Source organism: Papio anubis, chromosome 1 (genome assembly GCF_008728515.1).
Source record: "Papio anubis isolate 15944 chromosome 1, Panubis1.0, whole genome shotgun sequence".
Classification (NCBI taxonomy): domain Eukaryota; kingdom Metazoa; phylum Chordata; class Mammalia; order Primates; family Cercopithecidae; genus Papio; species Papio anubis.
Window position 1 is genome coordinate 61,984,030 of NC_044976.1, and position 14,884 is coordinate 61,998,913.

Genomic DNA, 14,884 nt, shown 5'->3' on the forward strand with positions numbered 1-14,884 from the left:
TATTCTGCTTAACTTATCTAAAACTGTTTTCTCACCAGTAAAGGGGGATTAATTCCAATATCTGCTATATCAGAGAATTTTATGAGGATTGAATGAAATAATGTCATACAAAGGTTTTGTGAACTCTAAGGTGCAACTCAAATATAAATTATTTGGTTGTTTTTAAAACTCCACTATTGCTTCAGGAAACTCACCCCACCAGGCTAATTTAAGCTTTTTGCCAAAACCAAATCTCTACACACAGTTTTGTCTAGTTCTCTCGAGGTCCAAAACTCAGATATGCTAAAGAATAATAAAAAAAAGTTACAGGCATTATGCCATTTTGAGACTCTTACTAGAATATCAAAATTACATCTTTTATGTTAAAATCTATGTTAAAAGTATATATAATCTTTGGTGTGAGATCTGAGTTTGATTCCTGGACATGCTAGTTATTAGCTGTTTAATCTTGGGCAAATTTGCTTGAGCTGCTTCTTTACTCATTTGTGAAATTAAAATAATACGTTGGGGGGTTTTAATGGGAAATACAGACACTTTAAACTTCTTGCGAAAGATTTCCCAGCTATTACCCCCTCATTTTAACTTCTCTTCTTCCCAGATTTGCCAATGACCTGTCAAGATGCTCTACACCTGTTAGCTTATAAATTTCAAAACAGAAATGTCTTTCTTACAGTGAGTGTTTCATGTACAGAGCCTTGGGGGAGGGAGAACTTGTTCTATATAACTTTAGGTTTTCAGTAATATGTCATCAGCCTGATACTCACTTTTCTTAAAAGAACAAAGCAGCCAGCCCCAAAGTAAGCAAAATTGATCCTGAGTGGCTTAAGTACTGGTTACGGTGTTTGGTGTTTGTACGCCAGGTCTACCCCTTATGGTTTTAGGATAGTGGTTCTGGTAAATAGTTGGTTGGGGACACTTGCTCCAGAAACCTCCCTGAATAAGATTTGATGGGGGTACTTTCCATCCCTGAAACATTTACTAAGCATTTCCTTATTGCTCAATACAGTGCTGTGTATTTGGGGCATGCAGCAGTGCGTAAAACAGTCTCAGCAAGTGGGCATTTCAATATAGTATGAGAAGTGCCTCGTTAGGGTGTATTGAGGGCCCTACGGAGGGGAACACGCAGGGGTGGTCAGAGGAAGCTTCCCAGGGGAGATGTGTTTAAACCAAGTCCTGAAGGATGATGAAGAGGAAGCCAGGAAAAAGTGCAGACACGGGGGTATGAAGAAGACATTCTATGTAGAGGGAGCAGCACTTGCAAAACAAGGAGGTCCTTGTAGAAAGTAAAACCACAGCCTTAGACTGTAAAGCAGGACTCATCCTAACTCCAGCATTGCAGGAAGGGAAGAGGGAGGCTGCCAGTGACTCAGCTGCCATCACACAGGTCCTTAACCCCTAAGGCTTTCTTTTATATACAGGCCAACCTAAGGCCCAGTCTGGGAATTATCCTAAGGCCCAGCCTGGGTATTCTCTTATGGCCCAGCCTGGGTATTCTCTTATGGCCCAGCCTGGGAATTCTCTTATGGCCCTGAGGGAAGGAAGGATCTTGGAGACAGGATCAAAAACCTAAAAAGCTATCTGTAGGCCGGGCAGGATGGCTGGCGCCTGTAATCCCAGCACTTTGGGAGGCCAAGGCAGGCAGATCACGAGGTCAAGGGATCAAGACCATCCTGGGCAACATGGTGAAACCCCGTCTCTATTAAAAATACAAAAATTAGCTGGGCATGGTAGCACATGCCTGTAGTCCCAGCTACTCGGGAGGCTGAGGCAGGAGAATCGCTTGAACCAGGGGAGGTGGAGGTTGCAGTGAGCCGAGATCACACCACTGCATTCCAGCCTGACAACAGAGTGAGACTCCGTCTCAAAAAAAAAAAAAAAAAAAAAAAAAAAGAAAATGCTATTTGTAAGGAGGATTGGGTTGAAGTATTTGCCCAGTAACATATTAAGGCTGTCAGGAGCTGGGCATGGTAGCTCATGCCTGGCCTGTAATCCTAGCACTTTGGGAAGCCAAGGTGGGTGGATCACTTTAGGTCAGAAGTTCCTGACCAGCCTGGCCAACATGGTGAAACCCCATCTCTACTAAAAATACAAAAATCGGCCAGGCATGGTGATGCGTGCCTGTAATCCCAGCTACTTGGGAGGCTGAGGTAGCAGCATCGTTTGAACCTGGGAGGCGAAGGTTGCAGTGAACCGAGATTGCGCCATTGCACTCCAGCCTGGGGAACAAGAGTGAAACTCTGTGTCAAAAAAAAAAAAAAAAAAAAAGGCTCTATCAGTTTGCTTTGACTCTTATCTTTCTTTAACCAGCAGGTTACATGACACGTAACACCATCTGTGTGTGACCTCCTCTCTTCACTGGGGCAAGCCTTCTAACTTGGGTCAACTGGCCTGAACCCATATGTAGAATGATTGATGTTCACTAAGTTAAATTATACATTTACAGATGCAAAAAAAAAAAAATAAATTAGACATACAGTGTGGTTGTGTTGTATCCTACTGCTCTAATATTAGGAAAGGGGCTGGGATGCTAGGTCAGCTATGACCCTCTTTTCCTTTTGTTTGCATTGGTCTCTATTTCTCTCTTACTCTCACCACTTTTCTACCTCATGTTGAGTAGCGCCATGAAGATCCCTCCTTCATCACTCTGCCTGCAGATATCCTGGGAAGCAATATAAGCTTTCAGCCTCAACCATGCAGACTAACCAGCTCTACTTCCTTCACTATTGCAGTTTCTAGTTCTGTTCCTAATTGCTGCACAAGACTTTGTGCTATTGAAACTACTTGGAATGCCAGTTCCCAGGCGGAGTGCCCTCTGTTGCAGACACCTTGCGCTTTGGGAATTTGTCTGTGATTAGGGGAGTAATTTTCTATTTGAGGTTGGTCTCAGGGAGGGAAACCACTCCTGACTACTGCCTGAAAACGCGCCTCCGTGCTCAGAAACACTAATTACAGGGGTCCTTTGATGCTCTCACTTAAATATTTTAGTTACTCACACATTTATTGACTATCTATATGTGCCCAACCCCATTCCAGGTACTGAGGTTAAAAATGAGTGAGATGCAGTCTCTCTCCACACCACTGAGCAGAGGAGGAAGCTTGTTTGTACATATGGAGCCATGGCCCATGCAGGGTTATTTAGTGCTAGAAACCAAACACTCTGAAGCAAAGAAAAAGTGTAGGGGGTTGGGGGGCAGGGTAGGGGAATAGTCTACCCAGAGTGCCTGTCACTCAGAGCAGCCACTCTGCTGCAAACGGAATTGGCCTATTATTATTGTTATTATTATTATTTTTTTAGCACTTAGCAGTTTCCTAGGGCTGCCATCTGCCATAACAAACTGTGCGGCTTAAAACAATGGATATTTATTCTCTTGCACTTCTGGCAGCTTAGAAGTCTGGAATCGAGGTGACCGCAGGACCATGCTCCCTCTGAAGGCTCTAGGGAAGAATCTTTCCTTGCCTCTTCCTACCTTCTGGTGGTGGCTAGCGATCCTTGGTACAGTGTAACTTCAATCTCTACCTCTGTCTTCACATGGCATTCTTCCCTATGTATCTCTTCTGTCTCTGTCTCCAAATTTCCCTCTCCTGAATCCTGTCATTGGATTTAGGGCCACCCTAATCCAGTATACTCTCACTGTAACTTGATTACATCTACAAAGACCCTATTTCCAAGTAAGGTCACATCCCCAGGTACCTGGGGTTAGGACTTCAATATATCTTTTTTTTTTTTTTTTTTTTTTTTTTGAGGGGGTGGGAGTAGTGCACCATTCAACCATGACATCTATGCTGTCTCCACCAAATGCAGGTGGGTTTTGTACAGGCACCAAAGCACATATACTTTGCACTTGGGCAATAGCCCTTTGGGAGTCACTTGGGATCTATTTCCTCTTAATTTTCTTCAAGTTTAAACAAATTTGATCGTCCAAAGGAGCCATACATAGCCCGATGATGAGAAACATGAGCTTTGGCATTAAAACTGGTATTGAAGCCTGCCTTTCCAATTTATTGTGAGTCCTTGAGCAACTCATGTAACTTCTCTAATCCTCAGTTTCCTTATCGATAAAATGGGAATAGTGAGAATCCTACACCACTGAGTTGTTATTAAGCCAGCATGGAAACCTACATGCAGTGATATTCACTGTGCTGAGCACTTTACATGATCTCATATAATCTTTCCAACAACTCTTAATTGATTGGTATTTAGACACCTGTTTTACAGATGCAGAAATAGAAGCTAAGTGATTTGCCCAAGATCTCCAAGATACTGAAGAGTATCAAGAGTTGGAATTTGAACCTGGATTTCCACTGTGCTCTATTCCTCAAGACCCTTTTAATAGTTATCTAGCACTATAGTCTAGGGGTTCCTAAACTTTTTAAGTGAAAGTCCAACTTTTTATATCCCTAAAGCCTAGCTCTCACTGAAGCCTTGATTGGGGCCAAGAGAGAATGCCTTGCTGCTGCCCCCACGAGCCACCGTCCATCTCAGGAATTCCCACAGATGTCCACATTTACCCACATGCTGTTTTAAAAGCTTTTGTTTATTGAGTATTTACTATTCACCTGGCTGCATATTACATTACGTGGAAAGTTAGCATGATAGTTACGTGTCTGCGCTCTGGAGACAGACTGTGTATGAGCTGGTGTCTTCTTAGAGCAAGCCTTCTCACTTGGGTTGGCCGAATCAAATCTATATGTAAAATGAACAATATACAGTTCACTAAATCAAAGCCCATCTCCACAGTCTACCTGACCTTGGACAGATGACGTAATCTCTGTATCCCCCATTTTCCTTATCCCTAGGATAAGTGCTGAGAGTAATAAGCCCCTATACAGTTGTTGTGAAGATTAAATAAGTTAATGCTTGTAATGCACTTGAAACATGACCCAGCACATTGTGGCCTACTGAATTTATCTTCTACTATATACAGCAACCTTTGAGCAAGCATCATTGTCCTTACTATTTTACAAATAAAGAAACTGAGGCCAGAAAGGCCATATACCACTAGAAGGTTTGAGCAAAGCCAGGATTCAGACTCAGGCCTGTTTGACTCCAGAGCCTAGTGGTTAGAGCAGGAACTGTACTTGATTCATCTTTAAATCCTCCTTCTGCTACCTGTCCCATTCCCCCAGTGCCTGGACCATGGGGGATGTTTAATCAGTATTTATCTCACAGATAAACCCATTGCATCTGTGCCCTCCTACCTGGGCTTACCTGCTTTCGAGATCAGCGGATGTGTTAGAATGAGGTGATCAGTCCTTATCAATACCTCTTTCTGTTTTTAGTAGTTTGGATAACATTTATTGAGTGGCTACTATATGGCCAGGCATCGTGGTAAGCATTTCACACATACTTTTCCTCATCTACTTTCAGAACCTTTTAAAGGAGGCTTCACTCTCTCCATTTTATGGAAACTCTGGCTTACAGGGACCCCATAGAAAAGCATGTTCCCTCTTTGTGGTCACCTTCATTCATGTCCTTTACAGCTGGACGTCCAATTTTGGCCAGACCATATAATTGAAATGATCTTAGTAATGAGACAGACAGAAAATAACCTCACCATTTCTCTCCTCCTCTTCTTCTTCTTTTTTTTGGAGACGGAGTCTCGCTCTGTCGCCCAGGCTGGAGTGCAGTGGCCGGATCTCAGCTCACTGCAAGCTCCGCCTCCCGGGTTTACACCATTCTCCTGCCTCAGCCTCCTGAGAAGCTGGGACTACAGGCGCCCGCCACCTCGCCCGGCTAGTTTTTTGTATTTTTTAGTAGAGACGGGGTTTCACCGTGTTAGCCAGGATGGCCTCGATCTCCTGACCTTGTGATCCGCCCGTCTCGGCCTCCCAAAGTGCTGGGATTACAGGCTTGAGCCCCCGCGCCCGGCCTTTTTTTTTTTTTTTTTTTTTTTTTGAGACCCAACCTTACTCTGTCGCCCAGGCTGGAGTGTAATGGCGCAATCTCGACTCACTGCAATTTCCGCCTCCGGGGTTCAAGTGATTCTCCTGCCTCAGCCTCCCGAGTAGCTGGGATTACAGGCCCTGCCACCACACCCGGCTAATTTTGTATTTTTAGTAGAGACGGGGTTTTGCCTCAAGGCAGATCACTTGAGGTCAGGAGTTCTCTCCTCTTCTTAAAAGCCCCAGAGTCTCACCATATTTTAATTATTTGATGGAGGGCCAACCACTGCCTGCCACAAAACTTAAAGGGGCACAATTTCCCTTGTGATCTTGGTGAAGGGAGCCCCTAGAGTTGTGCAAGGCAGCTTTGGGCAGAGGTGAGTGAAGCAGGCACTGCTTCAACCCCTTATGAGGCTGCTGGCAATCTTGCTTGTTTTTCCGTTTTCCACCACAAGAGGGAAACATACGACCATGAATGATTTGAAAATAAAGCGATTCCTTAACTGATTCTCTTTTTACCACAGAATTTTAATAATTGTGCTCCTGGTAAGCTAGAATGGGGAGAGTTCTTCTGTTAGCGCCAAGTGAATATTCTTAAGGGATTGAAATTCAGATTGTCTTAAGAAGTCTCCAAAAAGGAAATAAAAGAGACATAGAAAAATGTTATATGAACCATATAAATGGCTGTTTTTATAGGTCAAAATGGTTGAATATGGGTCATTTCTGATAAAACAGGAGACTTCTTCACATGTGCTTTACTTATGAAAAGGGGTTCCTAAGCCTGGCGCATCTTCAAATTGAGGAGGTTGTTTTCAGATGTAACCACATGGGTTCAGAATGGCAATTGTGCAGATGGGGAATGCCTTCCATGGCTTCTCTTTGCCCTCTGAGTGCTCATAGCTCTCTTGCAGGCTTCCAGATGAGTACTTTTTCCTCCATTTTAAAATGATTTGTTGACTTATCTGTCTCTCCTTCTGCACCAAAAGTTTCCTGGCAGCTTGAGTCTTCCTGAGGTGTACAGTGCCTGGTGAAATGAATACAACACATCGGTTTATATAGGAAATGTTGGGTAGATGCATGGGTGAACAGATGGACAGCCAACTGATGCATGCTAAAGGTTGTACACTCTCTGAGGAAGCTGTTTTGTTTGTTTTTATTTCCAAATCTACTTCAGGAGTCTTTGTGTACATGGGATTCTGTAGAGCTCGAAGCCATCTGGCCCTTGTAATTCTTCTGACCTTGTACCTTCTTCCAGTTTTAATGTGTTTTCTCCTTTTCTTTAGAGAACATTTCCTAACTCCACTAAAATGCACACAGCCAATGGCCCGTCCCAATAGCTGGGTATGAAACACGCCTGCATGTTTTCGGATTCAGAGCAGTGCTAAAGGCTAATGCCTGTGCAGGGCTCACAGAGCACTGGAACCAGCTGGTGCTAAGCTCTTTACATTTGTAACCTCTTGTCTCTTTATACAGCAAATCTATGCAGTAGCTACTACTTTCAATCCCTGTTTCAAAGGTGAGAAAATAGAGGCACGAGGAGCCTACGTCCCTTGCCCACGGTCCCCTAGTCAGAAAATGGTACTCGGCCTCTCTGCTGGCTGTGGACTGAGGGAGCTCAAAGGAGAAGGGGAGGAAGTGTTCTCTCTTCCTTTTCTTGCCTGTACGGGACAGCAGGTAAGGCCTGGCTCACAGCTGGCAAACAGGACCCAGGACCCAGCTGGCAAACAGGACCCAGGTTTTTAAACATTTACGGAGCCCTGGTCAGCCCTGTAAAGAGATGTAAGTGGCCATAAGTAACAGAAGCCCAGTTAGGGTTCAGTCAGCCCTCATGAAGCCTGACGCGCAAAGACTGCACACAGAGAGAGGGGCGTCTCCTGCAGCCCTGAGACACAGGCAGTGGGGCAGATGGACTTCAAGACCCTGAGACACATTTTGGGAGACCAGGCGGGCAGATCACTTGAGATGAGGAGTTCGAGACCAGCCTGTCCAACACAGTGAAAGCCTGTCTCTACTAAAAATTAGCAGGGCATGGTGGCACACACCTGTAATCCCAGCTACTCAGGAGGCTGAGGCATGAGAATTGCTTGAACTTGGAAGGCAGAGGTTGCAGAGATTGCACGACTGCACTCCAGCCTGGGTGACAGAGTGACTCTGCCTCCAAAAAAAATAAATAAATAAAAGACCCTGAAACAAGAGGAACCCAGGCAGCGTCTCCTGTTGATCTCAGCACATCTGTTTCATTTTCTTCTCTCTCTGCTGACCCATTTGTCAATGGAAGTTAGGTTTCTCAGTGTGTTATTATTATTTTTTTTTTACAAACTCATTTAATCAGGTATCTATGAATATTTCAAATTTTTAAGTCAAATATTTGTTTTCTTTTAAAATTCCTGGTCTAATAAGGAAAACTTTTCAAGTATTCAAGTTGTTCTCATGTAGTCAAATAATAACAGCAGATCCTTGTACAGGGCATACTGTAGCAGCTCTGGTTTCAGAACTATCTGTAAATTACTTCATTCAAACATGACTACAACAAGTAAAATAGAGCTGCTATCATTATCTCCATCTTGGCAGATGAGGAAATGGAAGCACAAAGAGGTTAAGTAACTTTTTCAAGATCATATTACTAGTAACTGGTGGAATAAGGGTTCAGACCCTGTCTCTTTGGCTTTAGAGTCCATTCCCTCAAGTACTACAGTATACTGTCTGCATCTAATGACTTAAACTTATAAATATAATACAGTCCAAGTTTTCTGGAATGTTCCACTAATGTTTATAATTTTGGTAAAATTCTTCTAATACCTCCTTAAACTTGAAATCCTGTCTAAATAAGTAACACAACCTGCACATTATGAACTGGACCCACACGGCTAATCTTTAGATAAACTCATATCCCACATTTCTTAAATGTATTTCAAATACCAAATATACCTAGTTTTCCCCCACTTATTCCAAAAATATTAATACTATGTTTATTTTATTATTTGTATCCTATGTGATATACTTCATCATCTGTACACTTAATTTTAAGAGAGTATGTTTTAAAATGCCAACTTAAAAAACCATTCTCTCACCTGAAGTGATGAGGGGTTACCTTTCCAGTTGAATTGGGGTGACACCAGCTGGGTGAGGTGTGGCTTGGCCAAGGGTCTGGATGTGGAGGCACCGAGTCCAGAATACCAGCGCCAAAAGGAAGTCTCCAGTGGCTTGTGTTCCCAGCCCCTGTTCCCCGATTCTCAGGTCTGATGAATCTGCAAGCCCCACCTATGTGAGAAGATTCTGTTTCGAATTCTTTTCTGATTCTTCCCGTACATCGGATCCACAACTCTTAGAGATGTATGAGTGATCCAGAGTCGGATCCTGCATAGCTGTCACGGACTCTCACATATTGTCAGGTTAGTAGCAGTTCTGTAGATATTCTCATGACTCAACTGTTCTTGCCCCACAGCTCATAAGTTTACCTGTCTTTCTGGTTCAAGGGCTAACCTAATCTGACTAGTACACTTTTGAGTCCCAATTCTAGATTCCAAGGAGAGAAAACATGAGTGGTCCAGCTTTAGTCAGGTATCTACCCCTTTTGCTCATGGCCTGGAGTCAGGGTCCTGGAGTAGAGACATGGCCCCAGGCCTTCACTCTCATTGAATAGTTGGGGGACAGTTCTCAGAGAAGGGAGGGGATGAATAGAAAGCACAGTATGGAAAAAGGGTCAGAGGAAAGAGGTTGTTCAAGGAGTATCTTCACGGTAGGAGAGAGGAAAAAAGAAATCAGTGCTCCAACTGGGCCAAGAACTCAAAGTTAAAGTTGTATGTAGAAAGCTGGCAGAGGAACAGTGCTGGACGAGATCACATTGACTGGGACCCTCAAAGCCAACCCAGCTAAGGATGGAACCCTTTTTGCAAGCCTTGGTTAATCTTTTTCCGGTCTTCCTTCTCCAAGCTATTCAAGGCACCACTGCCAGCCAGTCAACTTTCCAAAAACATATTGGTTTATATTCTTTTTGCTTGAAAATTTCCATAGCTCTGCAGCACTTACAAAATAAAGTTTAGTACAGTTCACAAGGCTCCATAGACTTGCCCCAACTATTTCTCCAGTCTCCTACCTCTCACTGCAACCTCTTGAGAGCCACAACTCTGTAAATACACCTTCAGGATAGAACCAAGGCCACCACGCTGTGATGGCTCCTTTCTGATGTGAACTTTATGAGAACAGAGGCCCATCCACCTTTGTTTCTATCTCCAACCCCACTCAGAACGTGGAAAAAAAATTTTTGTATCTTTACATCATTTTCCAGTTCATAAAGGCTTTCCTAGACATTCAGTGAGGCAATCTTCACAAAACCCTTGGGAGAGAGGTATGATTTCATGAGGAAATTGAGGCCCAGAGGGACGAGGGGCTGGCAATGATTTACCTTATACCAGGCACGGTATCGGGTGTTTTCACATGTGACCTGTTTTCAATTTTCCGAACAACCTTTAGAGTTTTATAGGCTCAGATGAGTTAAGTAACTTGCTGTAGATTGTACCTCTCATACATTTTACAGTGAAAGATTTGAGCCCTAGTTGTGTCTGGCCACTGAACTTGTGCCCTTTCCAGTAGAATGCAGTGCCTTGCCTGGGGCTGAGCATTTACTACCTGCTTAGTTACTGGTGGCTGGAGAAATGAATGACTGTTTTCCACTCTTGGGGACAAACACTTCAAGCCGTCTGTAACAGGCACCTGCAGCTATCACAACCATAGGGCCTTGAGCTGGGGGGTCTGATTAACCCTGCTGCTTTAAGCCAAATTTCTGCCTTTCTTTCTAGTGCTTATGCCTGGAAATAGGGTTATCAGGTCCATCCCTTATGCCCACTCCTGGGGCATTTGCTAAAAAAGAACTCGGTGTGAAGAGGTGAACCCATTCAGGCCAGCCCTCCTATGGGGCCTGGGACATCATTATTAACTGTCCATTAAATATTTTTTAGAGAAACATAGAAAAGAAAGAGTGAATAAAGGATTGGTAAGTCTACGGTTTCTGCTGTGTTCTACTGGGAAGGTATCATTGCTGATGCGAATGGGAGCTGGAGTCTTTGTGAGGCTGGGAGCGAAGGGGTTCATAACTCTGCCATGGTGAAATTGATTGGGCCCAAGACCAGTATGAAAGTTCCTTGTCTGAAGGGAGTAATCCTTAAATCCCTCATATGGTTTAAATGTAATTTGTGTCATTGTGAAGGAGTACTGGCAATGCAGGCGAATTCATTAGGCCAAATTGGGTTCGCTATGCTCGACAGTAACGTTTCTGAAGATGAAGTTCAACCTTTGCTGGAGAGCTGAAACAAATGAGTTTCTTAATAGCTGCCCCACTTAGTCTGAGTGTCTTAGGAAGCTTAATGTTTTTAATGTCTCTTCTTTTTTACTATACTTCACAGTCCATCTAACATTGCTGCTTCTGGTAATATTTTTATATGGGGTTGAATTCTGTAGTGTTCATAAAATTATGATCAGGCCCATTTTTAGAATAGAAGCTTTTCTAGGGCAAGGATTGTGTCCTTTTGGTGTAGTATTGCATATTGACAAACACCATGCCTGGCATGTGTCATTGCTTAAAATGTTGCTCTCATAGTTCTGCCTTCAGAAAGAACTTCACTGAGAGACTGGCAGGCTGCCAGCAGAGACGATGCTGGAGTGTGGTATATTATGTGGGCAGAGAGGCTTTGGTATGGGATGTGGGAACATCCTTGTGCCCAAGTACCCCCAAATTTACCCTGGGATTTCAAGATCTCATTAAGAAAACTACCAATTACGTGGTTGGTTGCTCTGTTATTCCAAAGAAAAGATTATTGGAGTAATATTTCATAAATCTGGATCTATTATCGAATATGTCAAGACACACATGCCAGCCTAATTTACAAGCCCATATAAAACCAGAGAAAACTTGGCACAGAACTTACAAAATAGGAATTTAGAAAATCATTTATAGTAGAAAAACAGTGGTTATGTAAACTGTTAATAAAGCATGCTTGCTTTTTCAATTAATTTCTAAAGAATTTGACTTTTTAAAACAAATTAAGAGCCCAAAATAAGCTGTAAAAAGTAGTTGTCTTTTGGCTGACAGGTTTTCAACGTAATAGATGTGTTTTGTGAATTGTGTTAATGTTATGTCTCGAGGTATTTCCTGCACATGAGCCAGGCCCATTTGTCATTTGAAGGGGACCAGGCTCCCTTGCCAGTGGCCTACTTTCCACTCGTGAGCCCATTATTCCTGCTGGTCTTCTGCAGAGCAGCCTTGGAACACAGGCGCATTCTTGACAGAGGGCAGTTGGCAGCTACCAGTGCCTGTCTACTTTCAGATGCTGCTTGACAAGTTAGTATAAAAAGACTCAGATTTTGTTGCTCAAGGGATGATTCACTTTTCCCTCGAAAACCTTAATTCCTCAGTGCATGCGTGGTCTGTTGTCCAGGCTGGAGTGCAATGGCACCATCTTGGCTCACTGCAACCTCAGCCTCCGAGGTTCAAGCAGTTCTCCTGCCTCAGCCTCCTAAGTAGCTGGGACTACAGGTGCACGCCACCACGCCTGGCTAATTTTTGTATTTTTAGTGGAGACAGGGTTTCACCATGTTGAACAGACTGGTCTCGAACTCCTGACTTCAGGTGATCTGCCCACTTTGGCCTCCCAAAGTGCTGGGATTACAGGTGTGAGCCACCATGGCTGGCTGAGAACACACATGTTTGTATTTAAATAGATCAGTAATAAAATCTTGGGGATTAAATGGAATTGGATATGAAATTTATTTAGGTAAAATGTTTTTAAACATCCTAGACTCTTCAGATACAAAGGACTTAAACTGCTTCCCTAAAAACATTTTGTTAAAAGTCAAGTACACTTAAAACTGAAAAAACTTTAAAAATTAATCTTATGTTCATATTTTTCTAAATAATAACTTGATCCAAACCTGTGCACTCAGAAAAACATATATATATATATTTTTTCCGTGTTTTGCTTACATTTTTAAGGACTTGGTGCATCCTCATGCCTGCTTTTTTGTATATTCAAAGGAATGACCAAGCTGTTGGTTATTCAGGGCAACTTTGGAGGTATCTGTTTTTCTAGAACTGAACACTGTTTTGTTAAATCTTTGGTCGCCAATGAATAAATCTGTTAGATGATTTTTTTCCTGATAGATTGCATGTGTGAAGTAAAAAAAAATTCTTAGGTATCAAAATGACAGTGATGTAAGAAAACCAGGGGTAACTTGAGCTCCCTCACTTCCATTTTAAGATTGACCTTTAGCTTGCTAGGTGGCATGGAGCAACTCTAGCTGCAGATGGCCTTCTCAGAGATGAATGCCCGGAGAGGCTCTGGTTTAAGGGGTGTCAGGAGCAGTGAGAGCCACACCAGGGTGTCTTGTTCACAAACCTGCTTCGTGGGACTGCTTTTGCCCTCTTTGCCTGGGCTCTGATTGTAGAGCCTGGCAGCCACCTGGTGTTTACAACTGAAGTCGGCTGCATGCAGCACTCCTTGGAGCTATCTCTACCCTAACGGGGAAATGAGACAAAAATAATTGAAGGGTATTTGGCTTGGTTAAGTGGGCAGAAGTGTCCTCATCAAAACAACTTTGAAGACCTGCTGTGTGTGTGGGTGCGAGTGGGTGTGTGGCCCTTAACTTGTTCACAAGGGACAACAACAAGGAATTAACCAAGCTTTCTCATTGAGAGTGATCGTCCAGGCAAACCCTCTATTTTAGTTACTCATACGACACTGTTGCAGCTTCAGGTTGGACAGACCTGTCTTGGAGTCCCTTGACTGCTTTCTGGACACCCTCACTGAGCCAGTCGGTGGAAGTGAAGGATGAGTGATTTTGAAGAATGGATTTCCGGGACGTATAGAAAAATGGAAGAAGGTCCTCTCCCTTTGTTGACTTTTGCTACAGCTCCCTACCACGATCAGAAACCAGGAACAAGTGGATTACGGAAGAAAACCTATTATTTTGAGGAAAAGCCATGCTATCTGGAGAATTTCATTCAGAGTATATTCTTTTCCATAGACCTAAAAGATCGCCAGGGATCATCACTGGTGGTTGGTGGAGATGGGCGGTATTTTAATAAATCAGCAATAGAAACGATAGTGCAGATGGCAGCTGCCAATGGGGTGGGTATATGATAAGTATTGTTATGTTTCTGGCTCTCCAAATAACCTCTTAATTTTACAGAAGTATACAAATGTACAAGGATTTATATGTGGTATACACTTCAATTCTACTAACATCCGGTTAAGTTTCATTGTAACTTCAGTGATTGTATGTTGTGAAAATACTTGAGAAATTACATTAACCACACCGGGATACAGGAATGTTAAGTTCAGCTTCTTAGGTATTATGCTCTGTTCTGTTGCTCGACAAAGTACCTGTTGCTTTTTAGACATTTAAAGCACACTGCAGGTCTTAAGCTGTTTTATCTACATTCTAACTAGCTTCAAGGGGCACCCTGTCCTATGTAAGAGGGCTCTACTGAATGGTGGAGAGAAGAGGATTTTGTTTTCTTTCAATGGCTTTCTTGTTGAAGTTCAGTCACTTGTCAAACAGGAAAACAAAAGCCAGGGCATGCTGTTGTTTATGGATCCTGGTAGTCATGCAGAAATGCTAGGAGGAGGTTGGAAAATGTTAGGTGTGAGCCTTTCGAGAGGACCTGTTACAGGGGCACCTGCTTATAATGACCTTGGACACAAAGAAGCCCTGTGCATGGTGAATTTGTGCAGCAGGGTAGAGATAATAACTCCTGTAAGACTATAGTATGAGGAGGCTCTGCTAAACCTCTGCATCATGGAAAACTGTGTTGGCTGGATTAAGTAAATGAGAAGGAATATTGTACCAGAAAGCATTGATCTTGATAATCTAACAGTTCGCACAGCCCACTGGTTTACAGGAAGGTGGGCATCAGAACATTGATGTTTTTTGCTCTGCAAATTCCTCTCAGGGACCAAAAATATATTTTTAGTGTTTTAGATAATGATTAGCAATTAGTTGGAGC

At 43.0% G+C, this 14,884-nt stretch overlaps 1 protein-coding gene across 2 annotated transcripts in view; it reads left to right on the forward strand.

Moving 5' to 3' along the window:
• PGM1 (phosphoglucomutase 1) overlaps positions 1-14,884 on the forward strand; it is a 64,822-nt gene that overhangs the window by 15,369 nt on the left and 34,569 nt on the right. The window contains exon 1 of one of the 2 annotated variants that reach the window (XM_003891989.5): positions 13,304-14,006. The exons of the other annotated variant lie outside the window; for it this stretch is intronic. Coding sequence (XP_003892038.1) covers positions 13,707-14,006 — 300 coding nt within the window. The 5' untranslated portion in view covers positions 13,304-13,706. Of the gene's footprint in view, positions 1-13,303; positions 14,007-14,884 lie in introns of those variants that run through there. 2 annotated transcript variants of the gene reach the window in all.